This window comes from Oncorhynchus nerka, linkage group LG20 (assembly GCF_034236695.1).
Source record: "Oncorhynchus nerka isolate Pitt River linkage group LG20, Oner_Uvic_2.0, whole genome shotgun sequence".
NCBI classification, from domain to species: Eukaryota; Metazoa; Chordata; class Actinopteri; order Salmoniformes; family Salmonidae; genus Oncorhynchus; species Oncorhynchus nerka.
The window spans coordinates 77,376,914-77,403,257 of record NC_088415.1 but is presented as its reverse complement, the minus strand read 5'-3'; the positions used below and the strand labels follow the sequence as shown (position 1 = coordinate 77,403,257).

Genomic DNA, 26,344 nt, shown 5'->3' with positions numbered 1-26,344 from the left:
CCCCCTGGCAAAGCCATGAGCCCTCCAGACCATTCTCCAATCTGTAACGCACAACTCTTTTCCCAATTTACCTTTGCAGAGGATATTCCCCTAAAACGATCAACAATTAGACTCAAGCTATCCACCTCCGCTTGATTTTTCACTAGCACAATACATCATCAGCATAGGCTGAGAGACGAATAGGAGGAATATCCTCTGAAAGGCACACCCCTGCAATGCGACTCCTAATGCTATTTAGTAGTGGCTCTATAGCAATAGCATATAACATCCCTGACATAGAACATCCCTGCCTAATACCTCTACACACTTTAAAAGGAGCACTCAAACCACCGTTAACTTTCAATACACTTTCAATGTCACCATATATCACCTTTATCATGGCAATAAAACCAGAGCTGAACCCAAACGCCTCAAACGTGTGCCATAAATATTGATGTTCAACTCGGTCAAATGCCTTCTCCTGATCAATTGAAATTAGACCAGCATCCAACCCAATAGCCCTAGAGACGTCCAAAAAATCACGAATCAGAGAAATGTTATCCCCTATCTGCCTGCCAGGAACACAGTAGGACTGATCCGTATGTATGATTTGCCCCATCACCTCCCTCAGCCTGTTGGACAAAGCTTTTGACAATATCTTATAATCAGTGCACAATAAAGCCACCGGCCTCCAGTTCTTCACCTCCCTTGGGTCACCCTTTTTGGGCAGTAGGGTGAGGACAGCCCTTCTGCAGCTTATTGGTAGTAATCCTCCGGTTAAACTATCATTAGCTACTTCTAACCAATCCTCTCCCAACATAGCCCAAAAAGACTTTAAAAAGTCAACGGGAAGCCCATCAATGCCTGGTGCCCTTCCATTTTCCATGCCTTTTAATGCAGTGTATAAATCCTGCAAAGACAATGGTTGCTGAAGCTCAACCTGAGCTTCTGCAGCCACCTTTGGGAGCCCATCAAAGAACTGCTGTGTCACTGTATTGTCCTCTTTGTACTCACACTTGTAGAGCTCAGCATAGAACTCTACTGCCCTCTTTCTAATTTCACTAGGGCTAGTGAGCTCTTGTCCAACAGCTGATTTGAGACAATGAATAATTTTTCTTTGTCCATTCTTTTTCTCTAAACCAAAGAAAAATTTGGATGAGGCATCCATTTCAGATATTCCCTGAAATTTACTTCTCACCAGTGCCCCCTGTGCTCTGATACCCAGCAGGTCTGCCAATGCAGTTTTTCTCCTCTTGAGGGCCTGAGTATGGCCTCGATCTCCTGTGGTCTCAACCAACGTCATGAGTTCCACTATTTCAATCTCTAGGGCTTTCATTGATCTGGTGATATCTTTGGTGACATTCCTCGTGTATTGATTACAAAATTGTTGAATCTGGATTTTCCCTATATCCCACCACTGTTGAATGGATACAAAACTGGCTTTTTGAGATCTCCACCTCTCCCAAAAAAAACTGAAACAGTTCCTGAAGTGAGCATCACTCAATAAAGTTATATTAAAATGCCAGTATGCGCTTTTGGGTTTTACATCATTAATGAACACCACCTCTGTTATTAAACAATGATCAGAAAATCCCACTGGGGTTATCACACTTGATTTACAGACCTGAGATTGATGCTCAAAAACATAAAACCTATCTAACCTGGCCATAGAGATGATGTTCTCTCTCACATGCGCCCAGGTGTACTGCCTTGTTCCTCCATGTTGACTCCGCCAAATATCACACAATTCATTTGTTACAATGAGGCGTTTTAAAAACATCCTTGAGGCTATATGAGGTTCTTGGTGATTTCTATCTAAATCACTAACTGTGCAGTTAAAATCCCCAGCAATAAACAAATAATCTTCTTTGTTACATTTCTCAATGGTATTTGATAGTGTCTCTAAAAAACATACCCTCTCAACTGTCACCACTGGGGCATATACATTTATCAGACACATAGTGATGTTTTCATACCTTGCTCTAACTTTTAATAACCTCCCCTCAACTACCTCTTCAACCTCATATGACAACGGCAAAAACCCTTTTGAGAACAAGATAACCACACCCCCACTTTTTGAGTTTTTATGACTACACACCACTGTCCCCCCCCCACTCCTGTTGCCACATAACTTCATTTTCCAAATTACTATGCGTTTCTTGTAGAAAAATTGTCACTTCCCTTACCCCTAATTAACTCATACACCATGGCTCTTTTTTTTTTACATCTCTTGCCCCATTTACGTTTAAAGAAGAAATCTTAAAACTGCTCATGAATAAAAAAAATATACAGAGGAAGATCCAGCCACCACATCTCTTTACAGAGTTAAGACTGCAACTGAACTCTTTCATTTTCTTTAGAATTTACATCACTTATCACTCTTGTGACCACTTTCTTGAGTCTAGCAATTTCAGGGCTTTTCAAACTTCCCCCTGTAATTTTTGACATCAGAAACTTTGCTGATTCAATAAACAATTCACGTTCAGGGAAAAAATCAGTTACATTGTAATCCTGCATATATTTCTTCCCTTTTGTCAACTTCAAAAATTGACGTATCCTCTGGATCCCATACCTCCCTTCCACCCCATTTATCTCACTATATTGTTGTGACGCGTCAGATGACTCACTCTCACTATCCTCCCCAGAAGAATACTCCACCATCTCTACACCTTGTTCATCTTCAATTGATTTATCAAACTCTACCTTTCTCTTAGAATTAGACCCTTCACCACCCCTTACATTCTTCCTTTTACTCCTCGGTATTTTGAAAACATCCGCTTCTTTTTCCATTATTTCAATCTCTTCTTGACTTCCAATTTTATTTTCCAGCACCACCTCAGCGACGGCAGTCGCAATCTCACCTACTGTTTCCCCTCCCTCTTTGTTCTGATCTACCACAATTGCCCCCGTATCCACACTGCCTTTCTCTCCTGCTTTTCTAACCACATCTGCCCACCTTCTCTCTTCTCCTGTACTCTTTTCTCCTGTACCCTCATCCCTTCGCGGTGGTGCGTTAGTTGTACTCGCACTAAAACTACTACCAGGCTCAGCGCGCTCATTTTCGGGACAACTACGCACCAAATGCCCCTCTCTTCCACATCCAAAGCATTTCACTGATTCAGTAGATGCATAGAAGACATAATCAAATCCATCAATCTTAAAGCTAAACGCTAAATTCAGTTCATCTCCTTCCTTTTTTAAAATCATATGCATTTGTCCCCTATGAGACACGACATGTTTCAACAACGGAGATTTGCATCCAAAAGGAACTTTATTGTAGATACTATTTGACCATGGCGAGATAACTCTCGCCATAACACTTCATCTCTAACAAAAGGTGGCACGTTAGAAAGCATGACTTTCTTCGCCGGATTCATAAGCGGAAATACCGGCGTCTGTGTTTCTCTCAACACGACACCCATCTCAACTATTTTATTCACCTTTTCAATTGAATCTAAGAATATCACTACAGCGCTATTCATCCTTGAGGCTGATTTGATGCTATCATACCCAATGATAGCACCCACAGCCAAGCTACATTCTTCCACTGAACACCCTGTCGCAGCAGGAATCTTTACTCCATGCCTCCGACTAAGTTTTTCAAACTCTCCATTTTCACGAGTGGCCATAGCAACCAGCCCCACCCGCTGGTTGTGCCCTCGCGAAAAACCAACCTCAAAGATCCCACCACCCCTATACGTGCTTAGTGATAGTTTAAACAAGATACCCTTAAAACAACTAACCTAATCAATATATATATATATATACATACAACAACCCGATAGAGTGAAAAAGAAATTCCATTCGCTCTCACAATCACCCCTGCTTGACGACTCACTCCCAGCATGCACTCCGACGAGAGAGAGAGAGAGCGACAGAGAGATGGAGAAAGATGGAGAGAGAGAGAGAAAGATGGAGAGAGAGAGAGTAAGAGTGCTTATAACATTAACTCAAGTGAAAGATCATCTCTCTCTACTTCTTTCCATCTTTCCATCTCTCTCTCTCTCCTATTATCAAATCAAATGTATTTGTTACATACACATGGTTAGCAGATGTTAATGCCAGTTAATACACAAGTGTAAAGGGATAAAGAATATATATTTGAATGAGTGATGGTACAGAACGGCATAGGCAAGATGGAGTAGATGGTATAGAGTACAGTATATACATATGAGATGAGTAATGTAGGGTATGTAAACAATGTGGCATAGTTTAAAGTGGCTAGTCATGTATTTCATAAAGATGCAGTAGATGATATAGAGTACAGGATATACATATACATATGAGATGTAGGGTATGTAAACATTATATTGAGTAGCATTGTTTAAAGTGGCTAGTGATATATTTTTACCTCAATTTCCATCAATTTTCATTATTAAAGTGGCTGGAGTTGAGTCAGTATGTTGGCAGCAGCCACTCAATGTTAGTGGTGGCTGTTTAACAGTCTGGTGGCCTTGAGACAGAAGCTGTTTTTCAGTCTCTAGGTCCCTGCTTTGATGCACCTGTACTGACCTCGCCTTCTGGATGATAGCGGGGTGAACAGGCAGTGGCTCGGGTGGTTGTTGTCCTTGATGATCTTCATGGCCTTCCTGTGACATCGGGTGGTGTAGGTGTCCTGGAGGGCAGGTAGTTTGCCCCCGGTGATGCGTTGTGCAGACCTCACTACCCTCTGGAGAGCCTTACGGTTGTGGGCGGAGCAGTTGCCGTACCAGGCGGTGATACAGCCCGCCAGTATGCTCTCGATTGTGCATCTGTAGAAGTTTGCGAGTGCTTTTGGTGACAAGCCAAATTTCTTCAGCCTCCTGAGGTTGAAGAGGCGCTGCTGCGCCTTCTTCACGATGCTGTGTGTGTGGGTGGACCAATTCAGTTTGTCTGTGATGTGTACGCCGAGGAACTTAAAACTTACTACCCTCTCCACTACTGTCCCGTTGATGTGGATAGGGGGGTGTTCCCTCTGCTGTTTCCTGAAGTCCACAACCATCTCCTTTGTTTTGTTGACGTTGAGTGTGAGGTTATTTTCCTGACACCACACTCCGAGGGCCCTCACCTCCTCCCTGTAGGCCGTCTCGTTGTTATTGGTAATCAAGCCTACTACTGTTGTGTCGTCCACAAACTTGATGATTGAGTTGGAGGCGTGCATGGCCACGCAGTCGTGGGTGAACAGGGACTACAGGAGAGGGCTCAGAATGCACCCTTGTGGGGGCCCAGTGTTTAGGATCAGCGGGGTGGAGATGTTGTTACCTACCCTCACCACCTGGGGGCGGCCTGTCAGGAAGTCCAGTACCCAGTTGCACAGGGCGGGGTCGAGACCCAGGGTCTCGAGCTTGGTGACGAGTACTATGGTGTTAAATGCTGAGCTGTAGTCGATGAACAGCACTCAGTATTTTTTATTTTTTATTTTACCTTTATTTATCTAGGCAAGTCAGTTAAGAACAAATTCTTATTTTCAATGACGGCCTAGGAACAGTGGGTTAACTGCCTGTTCAGGGGCAGAACCATGCCCACAGGCCCTCCATGCCATGTGATAGTAATCAGTACATCAGTGTGACTGTGACAGGGAACGGCAGTTAGATGCATCTATCTCTTAACCCTCTTACCCTCAGTGTCACTATGAAACGCAGCCAAGCAGATCACAGGGTCATCTGAGACATGCACACTCCTATAACACACTGTCCCCTCCCTTTGACTTTGTCTTTCTCGCTCATATACTTCATACTCACATAGACGCACACACACAAACAGGCACACACACAAACGGGCACACACACACACACATTACTAATGATGATCCTCATTTTCAATCAGAGGCCAGACAGGCCTGCGGTGAGAGAAGAGATAATTGAGATGACACCAGTGTGTTTACTTAGAACTATTTCCTGCTTTCCTGCTCTGGTCGTAACAAAGACACTGTAACTCACCCAGGACATCCCATCAAGCACGGCTCACTGCCCCTTACAGCCCCACAGCTTTACACAATGTGCTTTAGGATTAGCTAGCCCTGTGTGTGTGTGTGTGTGTGTGTGTGTGTGTGTGTGTGTGTGTGTGTGTGTGTGTGTGTGTGTTTGTGTGTGTGTGTGTGTGTCAGTGAGAGCAGAAATTGCTGTGTGGTTGCAGTTACGAGAGGGGCAACCTGAGGTTAACCTCTATAGTTAAATTATCTTGAGACCAAAATCAACATGAGGTTTGAGTAGATTGTCAGAGTCATGCTTCTTCTCTACATGTTGGAAACTGGCAACATTTTCAAAAGTCATTGTTGGCAGGTGTAGCAGCGTAGCAACACGATCCCTTCAGGAACGTATGGTTCATGTCTAATAGATGAAATGGAATTAAATGGAATATTGATGGTGTGGATTGTTTTGGTTTTTGTTGTGTAATTTCCAAACGGTCCGCTTAACATAGCTCAGCGCTCACAGGAAAAACAACTGTTGATTCAAATTCCCTCCATTCATTAAAGTCACAATTCAACCAACACCCATCTATTTTTATGACCACCTGCACCTACCATTTGGTTTTGAAGTATTGAATCCAAACCATATGATTTGAATGATTTGGGCTCCCGAGTGGCGCAGCGGTCTAAGGCATTTCATCTCAGTGCTAGAGGTGTCACTTCAGACCCTGGTTTGATTCCAGGCTGTATCACAACAGGAAAATGAAGCCTTGGATTCCATTATGATTTGAATTTCTCTTCTTCATTCTGTTCTCTGACGCACAATCTTCCCAATTTACACATACGTTATAGCTTGCGTTTTTCCCAACAGGGCATGGTAGTAGGTGCTATGCTCATTGGTTTGTGTCGAGAACTGCAACGCTGCTGGGGTTTTCAAGCTCAACAGTTTCCTGTGTGTATCGAGAATGGTCCACCACCCAAACGACATCCAGCCTACTTGACACAACCGTGGGAAGCATTGGAGTCAACATCGGCCAGCAGCCCTATGGAAGGCTTTCGACACCTTGTAGAGTCCATGCCCCGACAAACTGAGGCTGTTCTGAGAGCAGAAGGGGGTGGAGCTCAATACTAGGAATGTGTTCTTAATGTTTTGTACACTCAGTGTATCTACTGTATATCTGTTCATGCTGAAAGAAGGACTATTTCTTTATGTCTCTCCATATGTAGAAATGGTAAACGTTAGATCATTTTTCTGTCTTCCACTGGGGGGAAAAAACGTACAGTAAGGTAACTAGCAACGGTCCATTGAAGTGTGTGTGTTTGTGTGTGTGTGTCGTGCATATCTAGTGTGTGTTACTCCGCCGGGATCTCAGTTGAGCTGTATATACCTCCAGTGGGGACAGTGTTGTTGAAACGCTAGGTTTTGATTGGTCCCGGAGAGAACATATTAAATGATAGCCCGCTTATGGAATGTGGAAATTCCCTCGGAGGCGTTCCCATCTCACTCTGAATACCCATCCAGGGGAGTATCATCTTTCCTCAGCTGTGGAGGAAAAGATTAATGTGAAGTTTGAACATTTTAGACTGTACATTGAATAATGCGTTTTCATTAGATTGCGCATGTTACATAGTACCATTTCCATTTCCCTTTAGCCTAACTTAACAGCAGACTGTTACTGTACCGCAGTTAAGATGCTTTACTTTCGCATGACTACAAAGGCCAAACACCGTTTGAGTTTATCTGACTACTGCTTCTAATGTCAGATGATGACAGAATACCCTATACTGCACTGTATACCCGTAAATCATGAATCAAACTATCAGTTTTTAACAATGGATGGTCAGTCCTTGTGTCCATAGTTCTGTCTATGAATTTGAGAGTGGTTACATTTCTCCAGCCTCATCCCTCAGCGTCTTACCAAAGCAGTGGTCGGAAGTCCGCTTTGCTATCGATTCAATTGCAGATTGCCCCTTTAAGTGCTACAGTACATACACACTCTGATTTATGAAGATCTGACTATGTGGTTCCTCAGGGTTGTAGTAGAAGAGAGGTCACTGAAAGGCTATGGTATCTAGCTAGCCATTGATGACTAACATTACCTAGCTGGCACCTTTAATTTGAATAGAGGTAACCCTTTGTCTGTAATGGTATGAGTTTTGGCAATGTTATGAGAGTAAATAAGGACCAAAAGCTTCATCGCCTCTTCCTTTCAGTCTCTATGTGCATCCAACCATGCTCTCTTCCCATAACAATGGGATCAATGTCCTTGTAACTACACCTCCATTGATTGGAGGATTCCTTCCCCTCAGATGAGTCACTCTCTACCCTCGTTGACACCTATTGGTCTATCGCAACATTCTCCCCTCACAGAGAGGAATTGGAAACTCTATTACTGTCAAAATAAAGATATCTTTCACGTTAAGGCTAGATTGTACATGATTTAATACACACCAGAATACACTATATACACAAGCAACACACAACACACATTACAGCCTCAGAAATGGGGGTCCGGCCTGGTCTAGTGCTGCGGGGCTATGAGTGAGTGTGTGTTTCTGGATGGAATGGTCATGCTTTCTCTAACGGTCGGGTAGATAGCTAGAGAATGAATACTACTAATTATGGCCTTGGAAACCAGACTGAAGCTGGAGGTACACAGACAGGGCTGAGTGTGTAATTAAAGAAATTGTGTGTGTGTGTGTGTGTTTGTTTGTGTGTATGTGTGTGAGAGAGAGAGAGAGAGAGAGAGAGAGAGAGAGATGGTGTGTGTGTGTGTGTGTGTGTGAGGGAGGGAGGGAGGGGAGGGGAGGGGGATAGATGCCAATGAGATTAAGGCAGCCTGTCGGGGGCAGAGGATGACTGGTCTAATTGGAAGCTCAATTTATTTTCTAATACATTTTTGAGCAGAGGATCGCTGGAGAACTGAGGATCTGAGGATCAGAGATGCTCAGTGTGTGTGTGAAAGCAGGGTGGAAGGGAGCATGGAGGACAGCAAAAAGAGGGGAAGAGGGTAGGATGGGGAGAAGGAGAGGGGGATGTTGGTGGAGAAGGAGGGGGTAAGGATGTTTGTGATGAATTAAAGATGGAACTCTCCAGCAGCACTGTATCTAAAGATCACTCTGTCTGCTAATGCAATGTTAATGAATGCAAATGATGTGGCATCATTTTTCCTGACCGGAGGGGAAGGAGAGAGAGAAGGGGAGAGGGAGAGGGAGGGAGAGAGAGAGAGAGAGAGAGAGAGAGAGAGAGAGAGAGAGAGAAAGGAGGGAAGGGTGGGGGCAGAGAGGGGGAGGGAAGAGGGTGTAGACAAAGGAAGGAAGGAGGGGAGAGAGAGAGAGAGAGAGAGAGAGAGAGAGAGAGTCCCAGATCCCAGGGGGTATGTTGAGTGGTGCTACACCTGTTGTAGAGAAGCTGACTGACCAGTAGGATATGATTATGCATGAGTCTCTGTCACTAGACTGTCTGCTGTTGTGTAGCTACTACATACATGTACCTATGTCTGGCTAGGCTAGCTCTGTGGGGGCTGTCCTGTTCTCTGCTCTCCTGTCTTGTCCTGGTCTACAACAACTTCATCATGAGAGACATAGAGAAAGGTCTTTCTCCTGGCTGGCCAGGTTTTGGAGAGAGCTTACTGCAGCATAGTGTGTCATTTGGTCATTGACTTCTGCCGCTGTAACTAGGGGTTTTGACAAGAGAATGGAACAGGTATTTGAATAGTTACTCACTACCTCTCTCTCTCTCTTTCTCTCTCAGTAATACAAAGATGGACCTTGGCAAAATAAAAGTCTCTGATGCCTATTTCAGTTGTCTTTCCACTTCAGCTAGTCTCCCAACCGTACAGTCTCAGCTAGTCTCCCAACTGTACAGACTCAACTAGTCTCCCAACCTTACAGTCTCAGCTAGTCTCCCAACCGTACAGTCTCAACTAGTCTCCCAACCGTACAGTCTCAACTAGTCTCCCAACCCAGTCTCAACTAGTCTCCCAACCGTACAGTCTCAGCTAGTCTCCCAACCGTACAGTCTCAACTAGTCTCCCAACCGTACAGTCTAAACTAGTCTCCCAACTGTACAGTCTCAACTAGTCTCCCAACTGTACAGTCTCAACTAGTCTCCCAACCGTACAGTCTCAACTAGTCTCCCAACTGTATAGTCTCAACTAGTCTCCCAACTGTACAGTCTCATCTAGTCTCCCAACCGTACAGTCTCAACTAGTCTCCCAACCGTACAGTCTCAACTAGTCTCCCAACTGTATAGTCTCAACTAGTCTCCCAACTGTACAGTCTGAACTAGTCTCCCAACCGTACAGTCTAAACTAGTCTCCCAACTGTACAGTCTCAGCTAGTCTCCCAACTGTACAGTCTCAACTAGTCTCCCAACCGTACAGTCTCAGCTAGTCTCCCAACTGTACAGTCTCAACTAGTCTCCCAACCGTACAGTCTAAACTAGTCTCCCAACTGTACAGTCTCAGCTAGTCTCCCAACCGTACAGTCTCAACTAGTCTCCCAACCGTACAGTCTAAACTAGTCTCCCAACTGTACAGTCTCAACTAGTCTCCCAACTGTACAGTCTCAACTAGTCTCCCAACTGTACAGTCTCAACTAGTCTCCCAACCGTACAGTCTCAACTAGTCTCCCAACCGTACAGTCTCAACTAGTCTCCCAACCGTACAGTCTCAACTAGTCTCCCAACCGTACAGTCTAAACTAGTCTCCCAACTGTACAGTGTCAACTAGTCTCTCAACCTTACAGTCTAAACTAGTCTCCCAACTGTACAGTCTCAACTAGTCTCTGATGGGCACATGGGTGCCAACAGTGTGTGACTCACCTGCTCCTCTCCTCTCTTCCCCTGCTCCACTCCTGCTACATTTCTCTCCCTTTCCACTCTTACCTCTCTTTCACACCCCCAAGATTTCCCTCGCTCTCCATGGTGTGATATTGTCCCCCCCCAGTCGTATTCCCCCCTCCTTCCCTCTCTCCCTGCTATGGTGAGTCAGTCTCTCCTTTACACAGAAAAGTTCATTTTCACTGACACGACAAGGTGTGACTGGGTCTCCCTGTACAGGGTGTTCCATGTGTTTGCATGTGTGAGTGTGTGTGTGTGAACCCATTCATTTAGCTGTGTCTCCTAGATCAGTGGTGCAAGGCGCGTATCCGTTCATTCCCTATGTCAGCTAACGTCTCAAGATTATTTTCTGATCAGATTTCAATTTACATAGATTAACCACGCTGTCATAGCTATCTATTGAGAAATTAAATTAATGAAAATCTGAAATATGCATACTCCCAACTGAAGTTGCTAGGTAAGGTTGGTCAAAATAGGTATGGTAGACCTTAAAATAAAGTAATAAACAGAGAGATATTACTGACTATTACTGACTTTACTTTACTAAGTACATTTCCTCCATCTGTTGACCTACTGTGGTGACTCGCGTTGTTATCACTGCCTCTGTTTTCTTTGTGCAGAAGCCGTATTCCAGCACAATCTCCCCATCTTCCACCACTATACCCCCATAAACTCAATCACTGATCCCAAATCAGCTTAAAGCGTTCACGCTTAGCCACTGGGACGCGGCTCAACTGATCCTGGTTTGAAATCTGATAAGCGCCCGCATGAGCCCGGATTAAGCACTAACAAATTTTGACCAATCACATTCTATGATTTTAATTTCCCAGAGTGCTGTGTGTTAGTGAATGGCTTCCCCTTGGGCAGCCGAACAGCAAAGATATTGAAGGGGCCTCCTGCTCCATTTGTTCAGAAACATATTCCCTCTGTAAAAAGTGTCTCTTTTTATTCCAATCTCCAGTGTTGACATTTGATTAAAGGTCCAATGTATCCATTTTATCTCAATATCAAATCATTTCTGGGTAACAATTATGTACCTTACTCTGATGGTTTTCAATTAAAATTGTCAAAAAGAAACAAAAATAGCTTCTTAGCAAAGAGCAATATCTCAAGGAAGAATTTTGCTATGATTGTCTGGGAGTGGTTTGAGTGGGGAAGGAAAACTGAAAATGAGCTGTTATTGGCAGAGAGGTATGGAATTATCTTTGTTATTGGTCTATTAACTAATTTACCGGATGGTGATGTCACCAAGGAAGGCCAAAACAGGTTGAAATTTCAGTTGTCTTTTCAAACAGCTCTTATACTGAAAGGGCATTATCATTATTTTCACAATTTCATAGTATGAAAATAGATCAAAAACGAAATGCTTGTGTTCCTAGCTCCAACGGTGCAGTAGTATCTAACAGTGCATTGGTGTCTAAAACAATTCACAACAATACACACAAATTTGAAAATAAAAGAATGCAATTAATATATACATATTAGATTGAGCAATGTTGGAGTGGCATAGGCTAAAATACAGTATAATAGAATACAGTATATACATATGATATGAGTAAACATTATTAAAGTGACTAGTGTTCCATTATTAAAGTGGCCAGTGATTCCACGTCTATGTATACAGGGCCTCTAAGGCCTCTAAGGTGCAGGGTTGTGTAACCGGGTGGAAGTTGGCTAGTGATGGCAATTTAGCAGTCTGATGGCATTGAGATAGAAGCTGTTTTTCAGTCTCTCTGTCAAAGGTTTGATGCACCTGTATCGGATTACAGTGGGGTGAGCAGGCCGTTGCTCAGGTGGTTGATGTCCTTGATGATCTTTTTGGCCTTTCTGTGACATCATGTGCTGTAGTTGTCCTGGAGGGCAGGTAGATTTCCCCCGGTGATGCGTTGGGCAGAGCGCACCACCCTCTGGAGAGCCCTGCGGTTGAGGGTGGTGCAGTTGCCGTACCAGATGGTGATACTCTGTTGTACCTTCTTCACCACACTATCTGTGTGGGTAGACCATTTCAGACCATCAGTGATGTGTACACCGAGGAACATCAAGGTTTCCACCTTCTTCACTGCGGTCCCATCGATGTGGATAGGTGAGAGGTTATTTTCCTGGCACCACTCTCCCAGGGCCCTCAACTGTAGGCTCTCATCATTGTTGGTAATCAGTCCTACTACTGTTGTGTCATCTGCAAACTTGATGATTGAGTTAGAGGTGTGCAGTCGTGCAGTCATGGGTGAACAACTAGAATAGGAGAGGGCTGAGCACGCAGCCTTGTGGGGCCCCTGTGTTGAGGATCAGCAAAGTACAGGTGTTGTTTCCTAATTTTACCACCTGGGGGGCGGCCCGTGTGGAAGTCCATGCAGTCGTGGGTGAACAACTAGAATAGGAGGGGGCTGAGCATGCAGCCTTGTGGGGCCCCTGTGTTGAGGATCAGCAAAGTACAGGTGTTGTTTCCTACTTTTACCACCTGGGGGCGGCCCGTGTGGAAGTCCAGGTCCCAGTTGTACAGGGTGTGGTTCAGATCCAGAGCCCCGAGCTTAATGATGAGCTTGGAGGGTACTATGGTGTTGAATGCTGAGCTATAGTCAATGAACAGCTTTCTTACAGCCAAATACATTTAAACTCAGTTTTTCACAATTCCTGACATTTAATCCTCGTAAAAATTCCCGGTCAGTTAGGATCACCACTTTATTTTAAACTTGTTAGGGACTAGCTCCCGCTGCGGGGATCAAATCAGCGGAAATTTCAAGAGCGCCACGTATAGTTTTTGATAAAACTCAAACTTTCATTAAAATACACATACAAGGTACTGAATTAAAGCTACACTCGTTGTGAATCTAGCTACCGAGTCAGATTTGTAAAATGCTTTTCGGCGAAAGCATGAGAAGCTATTATCTGATAGCATGCACCCCTAAAGTACTGGAACTTCATCTAAAACGACAGATTTTGCGGTAGCCGGCGCTACCCAAAACGCAGAAATAAAATATAAAACATTCATTACCTTTGATGAGCTTCTTTCTTGGCACTCTTATATATCCCATAAACATCACAATTGGGTCTTTTTCCCGATTAAATCCGTCATTGTATAGCCAAAATGTCATTTTCTGAAGACCGGTCTGATCCAGGAATATTCCCTTTTACAAGACGCAACGTCACTTTTTAAAATGACAAAAGGTGCCTATATACTTTTACAAAACACTTCAAACTACTTTTCTAAACCAACTTTAGGTATTAATAAACGTTAATTAGCTATACAATTCATCACGGGGCGATCTGTATTCGATAGCAGCTAGTCTGGAAATCAACGGATTGGTTCCAAAACTACCTTTCTGACAGAACACAGCTCAGGAGGTCATGAAATCGGAGTTTACAACGCTTACAAAAGGAGTTCCCTAGGGCTCAATTTTAGGTCTGATCCTTTTTACACTGTATATAAATGATATAGAGAAGACTGTTGACTCTGCAAATCTCCATCTGTTTGCTGATGACACAATTATTTATTCTAGCGCTTTTCAGGACTTAAAGTTGGCATTTGATGTTATTCAAAGGCAGCTTTTCCAATTGAAACGTGTGCTTTTATTATTATAATTTTTTATTTCAACTTTATTTAACCAGGTAGGCTAGTTGGCCATGGTGGCGAAGCAATTACAATATAGCAATTGGACACTGGAGTGATAGATGTGCAAAAGATGAATGTGCAAGTGGAGATACTGGGGTGCAAAGGGAGCAAGGTAAATAAATAAATGCAGTATGGGGATGAGGTAGTTGGATGGGCTATTTACAGGTGGGCTATGTACAGGTGCAGTGATCTGTGAGTTGCTCTGACAGCTGGTGTTTAAAGTTAGTGAGGGAAATATGGGTATCCAGCTTCAGTGATTTTTGCAATTCGTTCCAGTCATTGGCAGCAGAGAACTGGAAGGAAAGGCGGCCAAAGGAGGAATTGGCTTTGGGGGTGACCAGTGAAACACACATACGTCTGGTGTGTGAGCCATTGAATTGCGACTCCACTTGGACTCTGTACTGACGTTTTGCCTCTTTTCCTCCTCAATTTGTTTTCAAACCCTATTTAAAATGCCAGGCTCAGTGGCATGCCAACAAGGCTTCATCTTTATTTAACTCGTTTAAAGTTCTACTGAGTTCTCCCTCCTCTCTCTTCCTCTGTTTGTCTATCCTCCTCCCCACTCCCTCTTTCTCTCTGGAACATATGTATATCTTGATCAGGCTCAGAGAATTGGAAGCCGTATTGACCGAGTAAGAGTGATCTACCAAGAGCCGCCCTCACCACATGTCATATCGACCCCCTCTGCATACATCACCTAACATTCAGGCATGGCCACAAAGGGAGAAAATGACACTGGCGGCCCCTCAGTGTGTCCTATACTGGTTACAATTAACCAGACAACACTCCTCATCCTGTATCTGAACATTGAACAACCCAGTCCCCTTTGTTGTGTATACTGTCAACTTCTGTTTCTTATATTGACTTTCCCTGTAGCCTACCTCTCTGTGTCTAAATGGGATCCTGCAGTTCCCTTGGACAACATGTAATTATGCGTGTCCACTGTGATGTATTATGGGTTCGCGTACTGACGTGTAATTGTGTGAAGAGGGCTGGAGGTATCGATCTCAGACGCAGAGGCCCCATCAATGTTTAATGCAGTCGCAGTCCCCCTCCTCCCTTACTTTCTCTCTCTCTCTCTCTCTCTCTCTCTCTCTCTCTCTCTCTCTTTCTCCCTCTCTTTCTCCCTCCCTCTGTCTCTCATTAGGTATTGATCCTTTCATTCCTGGCCACATTTCCGCTTGTGGAAGGCTGCGGTATGACAGAGAGAGCTATTGTATCTGGGGCCGGGGGTCCGGGGCCTAATGGCTGGGGGTTAGTGGTCACCTGATCTATAGCTGCTGATGGGTGACTGTAGCAGTGGCTGCAGAATGGACAATCACATGAGGGTTTGCCCTGGAGAGAAAAGGCATAGTCCATAGACTCAGTAAAGAAAACAGCATTGACTGAGAAGGCACTTTGCTTTGTTCATACAGTACAATAGCTGTTGGTTCAAAGCCTGGAAAACGTCATAGGTGCACTCCTCAGATCAATAAAACTGACCCTGACAATTACACCAATGACAGATAGATTCAATTAAACCCCTTTCTCACAAACACCCCAGCAGTCCCTTTTATACAGAGCAGTGATGGGAACTGGGCTGGACTGCAGCAAAATAATTGATTCACTTTAATTGGTGTGGCTGGCTGTAGCGCATGATGCATACCTTGAACAAAGGACCAGCCATTCCTGGATCATTCTACAATAACGAATCCTCTCCCTGATCCGTTCCATTCCATATGGCCTTCTGGCCTCACGGCTTCTAGCTATAGTGATTGTTTGCCTCGGCCTATAACATTTCATTGTTTTTCTATGGATTTATGTGGCTTCACATACTTTACAAATACAATATACTGTGAACAACACAAAACACTAGGACGTAGCTGTTTCAGTTGGTTCCAGACTTAATTGCTTACGGACAGTTTTCGTTCTTCAATTGAACTCCCTCTTGCACAGCTAAAAGCTGACATGGCAAAATGTCAACTAAATAGAAGCACTTCCTGGAATAGCCTCCAAACAAGAACAAGTTGGGTGCAACGGGATAAATGAAGTGTAGGGAGACGTGGTTGGATGTGGTCTAATTGAGAGGTGATTTGGGGGGAGCCGGCCGGAAGAAAAGGGGCACACTTTTATGGGGCTTTTCTAGCTTTAAGGAGAGGAGTTAGTGTCGTGTGAAACAATTAGCCCAGCGTGAAACGACCTGGGCCAGGGACAGCTGGCAGTGGCATGGATTGGGGAGGTAGCTCAGGATATCCTAACAGCTCAGTAAAGGCACAACGAAATCAATATGACTTATAAAGATTAAATATATGTCAATATGTGACTTAAAATATGATGTTGTCTCAATATGAATCAATCCCCTCACTTCATGCTGTATTATGTGAGGGGTCATGAAGGTGAGGAAAATGAGTGGAGTCTGGGATGCCAAAGATTATTAGACGTAGGCCTCACCACATTGGGATGGTAAGCATGCAAGTGTGCTACATTTCCATTCAATATTCACCATTCTCCGTTATTATTTCACACTGTCAAACCACAGAGAGATGGACAGGTGCCTGAGCTGTGGCATAGGGAGGGGCAAAGCTCTCTCCTCATCCCATGGGACCTCCGTCTAGCCCCTCTCCTAATGTCCTAATGTCTACTTAGCGTCCCTCATTCACTCATCTGTCGCACTGACACTCTGCTAATGGGGGCTAGCCACATGACACGAATGGTCCCCCTTGGGTTTTCAACTTCACCCTCTGCCCTACCTCCCTCCGTTTCCAACCCTCATCAGTCTCCTCTGCCTCCTACCACACCCCTTCCCCACTCCTTCCTCTGCCTCACTACCCCCCTCCTCTCCTAACCCCACCCTTTAACCTCTTCAATAGGACAGGAGAAATAGCTGGTCCACTCCCTCTGGGGTTTGACTAAAGCCTCAGTCATTTCCTCTGAGTTAGCCTATGAATGCAGGCCCCATGACAGAGCCTAGTGGCTTGTGCTTAGAACTCCATCACAGTCTAATCAGACAGATGGGCAGACCGACAGACAGACAGACGGGCAGACAGACAGATGGGCAGAGAGTCCGACAGACAGACAGGCAGAGAGACAGACAGATAGACACACAGACAGGCAGACAGCAGTGACAGACAAAATTGAAATTGCCTGATGGAAACCCAATGTGAACAAGGCTGTCAGCGCTAAAGAACATGGGAGATTGGTCTCGTTGTATGTGTGTGTGTGTGTGTGTGTGTGTGTGTGACTACAGTAGCACAGCAGAAGCCTTTAGCTGAATATCCAGCAGGACTAATTGGTGTGGTCTCTGTTCTCTCACCCTCTACCGTCTTCTGTTCACCCATCAATCACCTATGCTATTTTCACCCTTTTTCCTCAGCAGTAGTTAAGATACAAGTAATACCATATGGTTTAGAATAAAGAATCGTATAAGGTTAGTTGTGGTCAGTACAATAAGTCTGATCCATGTGTGTCCATGTATGTGTGGCATCTTATTCCACATTAAGCCTAGACACACCTTCCCGGCATATCCTCATCCTTCTTGTATCTATCTAGACACACCTAGACACACCTTCCTGGCATATCCTCATCCTTCTTGTATCTATCTAGACACACCTAGACACACCTTCCTGGCATATCCTCATCCTTCTTGTATCTATCTAGACACACCTAGACACACCTTCCTGGCATATCCTCATCCTTCTTGTATCTATCTAGACACACCTAGACACACCTTCCTGGCATATCCTCATCCTTCTTGTATCTATCTAGACACACCTAGACACACCTTCCTGGCATATCCTCATCCTTCTTGTATCTATCTAGACACACCTAGACACACCTTCCTGGCATATCCTCATCCTTCTTGTATCTATCTAGACACACCTAGACACACCTTCCTGGCATATCCTCATCCTTCTTGTATCTATCTAAACACACCTAGACACACCTTCCTGGCATATCCTCATCCTTCTTGTATCTATCTAGACACACCTAGACACACCTTCCTGGCATATCCTCACCCTTCTTGTATCTATCTAAACACACCTAGACACACCTTCCCGGCATATCCTCACCCTTCTTGTATCTATCTAGACACACCTAGACACACCTTCCTGGCATATCCTCATCCTTCTTGTATCTATCTAAACACACCTAGACACACCTTCCTGGCATATCCTCATTCTTCTTGTACCTATCTAGACACACCTAGACACACCTTCCTGGCATATCCTCACCCTTCTTGTATCTATCTAAACACACCTAGACACACCTTCCTGGCATATCCTCACCCTTCTTGTATCTATCTAAACACACCTAGACACACCTTCCCGGCATATCCTCACCCTTCTTGTATCTATCTAAACACACCTAGACACACCTTCCTGGCATATCCTCACCCTTCTTGTATCTATCTAGACACACCTAGACACACCTTCCTGGCATATCCTCACCCTTCTTGTATCTATCTAAACACACCTAGACACACCTTCCTGGCATATCCTCATCCTTCTTGTATCTATCTAGACACACCTAGACACACCTTCCTGGCATATCCTCATCCTTCTTGTATCTATCTAGACACACCTAGACACACCTTCCCGGCATATCCTCACCCTTCTTGTATCTATCTAAACACACCTAGACACACCTTCCTGGCATATCCTCACCCTTCTTGTATCTATCTAAACATACCTAGACACACCTTCCTGGCATATCCTCACCCTTCTTGTATCTATCTAGACACACCTAGACACACCTTCCTGGCATATCCTCATCCTTCTTGTATCTATCTAAACACACCTAGACACACCTTCCTGGCATATCCTCACCCTTCTTGTATCTATCTAGACACACCTAGACACGCCTTCCTGGCATATCCTCACCCTTCTTGTATCTATCTAGACACACCTAGACACACCTTCCTGGCATATCCTCACCCTTCTTGTATCTATCTAAACACACCTAGACACACCTTCCTGGCATATCCTCACCCTTCTTGTATCTATCTAGACACACCTAGACACACCTTCCTGGCATATCCTCACCCTTCTTGTATCTATCTAAACACACCTAGACACACCTTCCTGGCATATCCTCATCCTTCTTGTATCTATCTAGACACACCTAGACACACCTTCCTGGCATATCCTCATCCTTCTTGTATCTATCTAGACACACCTAGACACACCTTCCCGGCATATCCTCACCCTTCTTGTATCTATCTAAACACACCTAGACACACCTTCCTGGCATATCCTCACCCTTCTTGTATCTATCTAAACATACCTAGACACACCTTCCTGGCATATCCTCACCCTTCTTGTATCTATCTAGACACACCTAGACACACCTTCCTGGCATATCCTCATCCTTCTTGTATCTATCTAAACACACCTAGACACACCTTCCTGGCATATCCTCACCCTTCTTGTATCTATCTAGACACACCTAGACACGCCTTCCTGGCATATCCTCACCCTTCTTGTATCTATCTAGACACACCTAGACACACCTTCCTGGCATATCCTCACCCTTCTTGTATCTATCTAGACACACCTAGACACGCCTTCCTGGCATATCCTCACCCTTCTTGTATCTATCTAGACACACCTAGACACACCTTCCTGGCATATCCTCACCCTTCTTGTATCTATCTAGACACACCTAGACACGCCTTCCTGGCATATCCTCATCCTTCTTGTATCTATCTAGACACACCTAGACACACCTTCCTGGCATATCCTCATCCTTCTTGTATCTATCTAGACACACCTAGACACACCTTCCCGGCATATCCTCACCCTTCTTGTATCTATCTAAACACACCTAGACACACCTTCCTGGCATATCCTCACCCTTCTTGTATCTATCTAAACATACCTAGACACACCTTCCTGGCATATCCTCACCCTTCTTGTATCTATCTAGACACACCTAGACACACCTTCCTGGCATATCCTCATCCTTCTTGTATCTATCTAGACACACCTAGACACACCTTCCTGGCATATCCTCATCCTTCTTGTATCTATCTAAACACACCTAGACACACCTTCCTGGCATATCCTCACCCTTCTTGTATCTATCTAGACACACCTAGACACGCCTTCCTGGCATATCCTCACCCTTCTTGTATCTATCTAGACACACCTAGACACACCTTCACTGGCATATCCTCATCCTTCTTGTATCTATCTAGACACACCTTCCTGGCATATCCTCATCCTTCTTGTATCTATCTAAACACACCTAGACACACCTTCCTGGCATATCCTCATCCTTCTTGTATCTATCTAAACACACCTAGACACGCCTTCCTGGCGTATCCTCACCCTTCTTGTATCTATCTAGACACACCTAGACACGCCTTCCTGGCATATCCTCACCCTTCTTGTATCTATCTAGACACACCTAGACACGCCTTCCTGGCATATCCTCACCCTTCTTGTATCTATCTAGACACACCTAGACACGCCTTCCTGGCATATCCTCACCCTTCTTGTATCTATCTAGACACACCTAGACACGCCTTCCTGGCATATCCTCACCCTTCTTGTATCTATCTAAACACACCTAGACACGCCTTCCGGGCATATCCTCATCTAGACACGCCTTCCGGGCATATCCTCATCTAGACACGCCTTCCGGGCATATCCTCATCTAGACACGCCTTCCGGGCATATCCTCATCTAGACACGCCTTCCGGGCATATCCTCATCTAGACACGCCTTCCTGGCATATCCTCATCTAGACACGCCTTCCGGGCATATCCTCATCTAGACACGCCTTCCGGGCATATCCTCATCTAGACACGCCTTCCGGGCATATCCTCATCTAGACACGCCTTGGCAGTTGGCACAAGATATACCAAGGTGAAATAATCTCTGGCTGACTTCCAACAAGACGAACCGTCTGCTGGCAGAGTATAAACTATTTGTTATATTATATCATATGAATCTATCATTACCCAGCTGAAGAGGCTGTCTGGTCACAGTGCTCATCAATCTGTAGCTCTTCAGGGGAGGAGGGGGGGGGGGCTGGCCCATAGAAAAGCAGTAAATCTGAGGCCGTAGTTTCTCGTCCTCACTTACCTGGAACAATATTAGCTTTCAGCGACGCCGACGGTATGCCAGAGCTGCAGATATGAATGAACACAGGCTGACAAATGGCTCGGGACTGGTGCCAGGTCTATCTGTCTGTGGGGTGTCAGGGAGGGTTAGGGAGAGAGAAGGGGGGGTACCCGTCATTCTCTGAGAGAGGCAAAAGAAAAGAGGAAGAGAAGTGAAATGGGGATAATTATTCACCTCTCAAGGTGTGTGGATGAGCATGTCTGCTCTGCATTTGAAGCCTCTCAGTCTGTATCTTATTAACCACATGTTATTTTGGGAGCTCTTGAGGAAGGCTGCTTTGTAGACAAACGTTTTGAATCGGCTGTTGAAGGTGGTTTTCATGTGTTGATTTGTTTAGTACTAAGGTGAGCCGATTGGATATCAATGCTATGTCAAGAATTGTCCCTGAGACCCAATTGGTGTCTATGGTTTTGTTTGTTGAGTGTATTGTCTCTCGCCAGGCTATCAGGGTGTCAGTGATCTGATAGTGTTTCTAAAGTAAACACTTGGAAATGGCCTGGCTGGCTGTGGAAAGCCCTCTACACTGATGATGGACATCTCTCTGGGTAAACAATGGCACAAAGCTCGGCCCTCAGCACACACACACACACACACACACACACACACACACTGGTGGACACAAGCACAAGGGCAGACACACACACACTGGTGGACACAAGCACAAGGGCAGACACACACACACCCACTGGTGGACACAAGCACAAGGGCAGACACACACACACACACACACACACACACACACACACTGGTGGACACAAGCACAAGGGCAGACACACACACACACACACTGGTGGACACAAGCACAAGGGCACACACACACACACACACACACACACACACACACACACACACACACACACTTTGATTTGATTTGATTAGATGTTTGATTTGATTTGACACACACACTCACACTGGTGGACACAAGCACAAGGGCAGACACACATGCACACAGTGAGATAATGCTCAGCACTAGTACAAAAGCAGGGCCAGAGCTATGGGCCAGAGCTATGGTTCCGGAGCAATGGGCCGGAGATATAGGCCAGAGCTATGGTTCCGGCGCTATGGGCCGGAGATATAGGCCAGAGCTATGGGCCGGAGATATAGGCCAGAGCTATGGTTCCGGAGCTATGGGCCAGAGCTATGGTTCCGGAGCTATGGGCCAGAGCTATGGTTCCGGAGCTAAGATAAATCTAGCAGGGTCATTTCATTTCTGTCAGCAAGTGTTCATTTCTGGATCAAACTCAGGTGGTTTTCCGCAGTAAAACTCATCAAAATGCTCCTTCATGGCTCAACTTCAACCATGGAATAGGACTGGGAATGTATGAGAACTTACTCTGTACTGCACTGTGATGTTTGTATAACTGACTCTAGCCTCTCTCTCTCTCTCTCTCTCTCTCTCTCTCTCTCTCTCTCTCTCTCGTGTAGAAACGTTGATGGACACACGGGTGGCTACTGCTGAGCTAGGCTGGACGGCCTACCCTGCGTCTGGGGTGAGTAATAATAGCAGGACTACAGACAGACAGACAGTACCATAAATAGACCATGGTAGAAAGATGTGTCTGTACTGTCACTAGCTACCTTCTCTGTAGTCTGTCTGTTGGACCCACTCTGATATGAGTGATGGAAGAAAAAATCGCTACAGTTACATATCGGGATATTATTTTCTCGCTAGTTGTCTGTACCTGCACCAAAACTCCAGTATTTTCCCTTCATAGCTTGTCCTCCATCATCTTTTTAACTTCTTGCGTCGAGCCATCCCGGATCCGGGATCGTGACTACAGCCTCAAGCCATTACCATAACGCAACGTTAACTATTCATGAAAATCGCAAATGAAATGAAATCAATATGCTAGCTCTCAAGCTTAGCCTTTTGTTAACAACACTGTCATCTCAGATTTTCAAAATATGCTTCTCAACCATAGCAAAACAAGCATTTGTGTAACAGTATTGATAGCTAGCGTAGCATTTAGCGTAGCATTTAGCATTAGCATTCAGCAGGCAACATTTTCACAAAAACCAGAAAAGCATTCAAATAAAATCATTTACCTTTGAAGAACTTCGGATTTTTTCAATGAGGAGACTCTCAGTTAGATAGCAAATGTTCAGTTTTTCCTGAAAGATTATTTGTTTAGGACAAATCGCTCCGTTTTCTGCGTCACGTTTAGCTACGAAAAAAACCTGTATCCAGGATTGTGTAAATCTATCCGCAAGCTCATTAGCATAACGCAACGTTAACTATTCATGAAAATCGCAAATGAAATTAAATAAATCTATTTGCTCTCAAACTTAGCCTTTTGTTAACAACACTGTCATCTCAGATTTTCAAAATATGCTTTTGAACCATAGCTAAACAAGCATTTGTGTAACAGTATTGATAGCCTAGCATAGGATTATGCCTGGCATTCAGCATGCAACATTTTCACAAAAACCAGAAAAGCATTCAAATAAAATCATTTACCTTTGAAGAACTTCAGATGTTTTCAATGAGGAGACTCTCAGTTAGATAGCAAATGTTCAGTTTTTACAAAAATATTATTTGTGTTGACAAATCGCTCCGTTTTCTTCATCACGTTTGGGTAAGAAAAAAGAAAAAATTAAGTCATTAAAACGCAAACTTTTTCCCAAATTAACTCCATAATATCGACAGAAACATGGCAAACGATGTTCAGAATCAATCCTCAAGGTGTTTTTCACATATTTATTGATGATAAATCCTTCGTGGCAGTTGACTTTCTCTTCTGAAGAAATGGAACGCGCATGGACCTAGAGATTACGCAATAATTTCGACACAGGACACCGGGCGGACACCTGGTAAATGTAGTCTCTTATGGTCAATCTTCCAATGATATGCCTACAAATACGTCACAATGCTGCAGACACCTTGGAGAAACGACAGAAAGGGCAGGCTCATTCCTGGCGCATTCACAGCCATATAAGGAGACATTGGAACACAGCGCCTTCAGAATCTGGGGCATTTCCTGTATGAAACTTCATCTTGGTTTCGCCTGTAGCATTAGTTCTGGGGCACTCACAGATAATATCTTTGCAGTTTTGGAAACGTCAGAGTTTTTCCTTTCCAAAGCTGTCAATTACATGCATAGTCGAGCATCTTTTCGTGACAAAATATCTTGTTTAAAACGGGAATGTTTTTTTATCCAAAAATTAAAAGAGCGCCCCCTATCTCGAAGAAGTTAAGTTGGGAGCCAATTAGTTTTCGGGCCTTATTTCCATGACTGATTTAAAACTTGTTTTGTCATGGCTCTGTCTTGTCCCTCTGCAGCAGACATATGGTGAACAATACATATCGTATCGGCACCGAAGTATAATATCGTATGTTGAGGTCCCTAGCAACTCCCATCTGTCTGGAAAAAGAACATTCTATACACACAGTATATTTTTCTCCAAAGCCCAATGAGCCAATCAATGTCATCCTCCACACGTACAGGTACAGTTGGCCTAATGTATGTCCAGACAGACAGACAGACAGAGAACTACATTAGCTACTGTGATCACCATTACAGTGTTATTATCTCCCCATCCTCATTCATAATGACTTAAAGACATAATGACTTAAAGACATAATGACTGCAGAACCATGAGAAAACATCAAAAGTCCCGATATGTAACTGTATAGATTTCCCCCCGTCTCTACTGTCTAACATGAACACTTTGAGGGGTTTTACACACACATCCCAAGGAGTTTCACGCCACATAGAACACAACAGTGGAACAATGGCCAGGCTGACACACACACACACACACACACACATACACACCCCGTCTTCAAGCTGAGACACTGACAATGGATGGGAAGTCCTCCTGAATGAGCGAGTGGCTTGCTAAAGGTAGGCCATGATGTACTGAGGACTGAGCTGGGCTGAGACTTGGTTGAGCTGAGGGTGTGTATGTGTGTGTGTTTGTGCATGTGCACATGCGCTTGTGTGTGAGGGGACTCAACATGAACACAACACACAAGGAACAGAAAGGATTCAAAAGGACAGGCAGAGTTTGCAGTAGTCTCATTCTGTACTGTTTTGCGGCCTTCAAGCGCAGCCTTAAATGTCGACAAACATTATTCATTGTTTCATTTCATTGTTTCATTTCCAAAAGAACCCGATGACAGCTGTCATGCTGTTAATTTAAAATGAGACGGTACTACAATACAAATCCAATGATGTATTTATATACATACACTAGATGACTGACAGGGGGCGCTGTGTTGAATCCACGGTGCCTCAATCCACCGTGCCTCAATCCACCGTGCCTCAACCCACCGTGCCTCAATCCACCGTGCCTCAATCCACCATGCCTCCCCACCATTGTAAAAAAATATATTGGAAGCTATAGATATGGATTTATTAATGTCTACACTCATTTTTGCCACATGTATTATATTCTAGACACCTTACTCCATACTTTTAAATGATATTATCTGGGCTATACATACAAATAAAACAACACAAATGTATTTTCCTTGGCGTATAATTTCTAGACGTGACTCATGTTACTGTCCCCACTATAACTAAGAAATACTTAAATACATGTACTTTTGTCCTGGAAAATGTCATTGAAATACTGTAGAAAATCCATTCATTCCTATGGAGGACTGTTCCTACTGGGGAGTACCAATATGGCCAACCAGTGGCTTCAAAGCCTCTCATTGGCCAATACATAGCATCAGCAATCCAGGGTTTATATATTTAATTGAAAAAAACTCATTATCACAGATTAAGGCCGATAAAACAATTCCGACCTGGTAACGTGACAGTTTCACTTCCTTGCTGACTGTGAACATACAACTGACAGAATATGACAGAGAAATTGACTTATTCAGCAATTATTTTCCTCGGTCTTGAGCCATATAAACAGACATTGAAAGGTCTTAAATGTTAAGTGTTCAACCTGTTGCATGTACAGTT

The 26,344-nt window shown here is 44.2% G+C and overlaps 1 protein-coding gene across 3 annotated transcripts in view; it reads left to right on the top strand.

The window, feature by feature from the left end:
* LOC115103150 (ephrin type-B receptor 1-like) overlaps nucleotides 1–26,344 on the top strand; it is a 383,081-nt gene that overhangs the window by 85,901 nt on the left and 270,836 nt on the right. For all 3 annotated transcript variants that reach the window (XR_010460228.1, XR_010460227.1, XM_065005794.1), the window contains exon 2: nucleotides 22,851–22,915. Coding sequence is in view for 1 of the 3 variants with exons in the window: in XM_065005794.1 (XP_064861866.1) it covers nucleotides 22,851–22,915 (65 nt within the window). In the remaining 2 variants the exon portion in view is untranslated. The remainder of the gene's footprint in view (nucleotides 1–22,850; nucleotides 22,916–26,344) is intronic.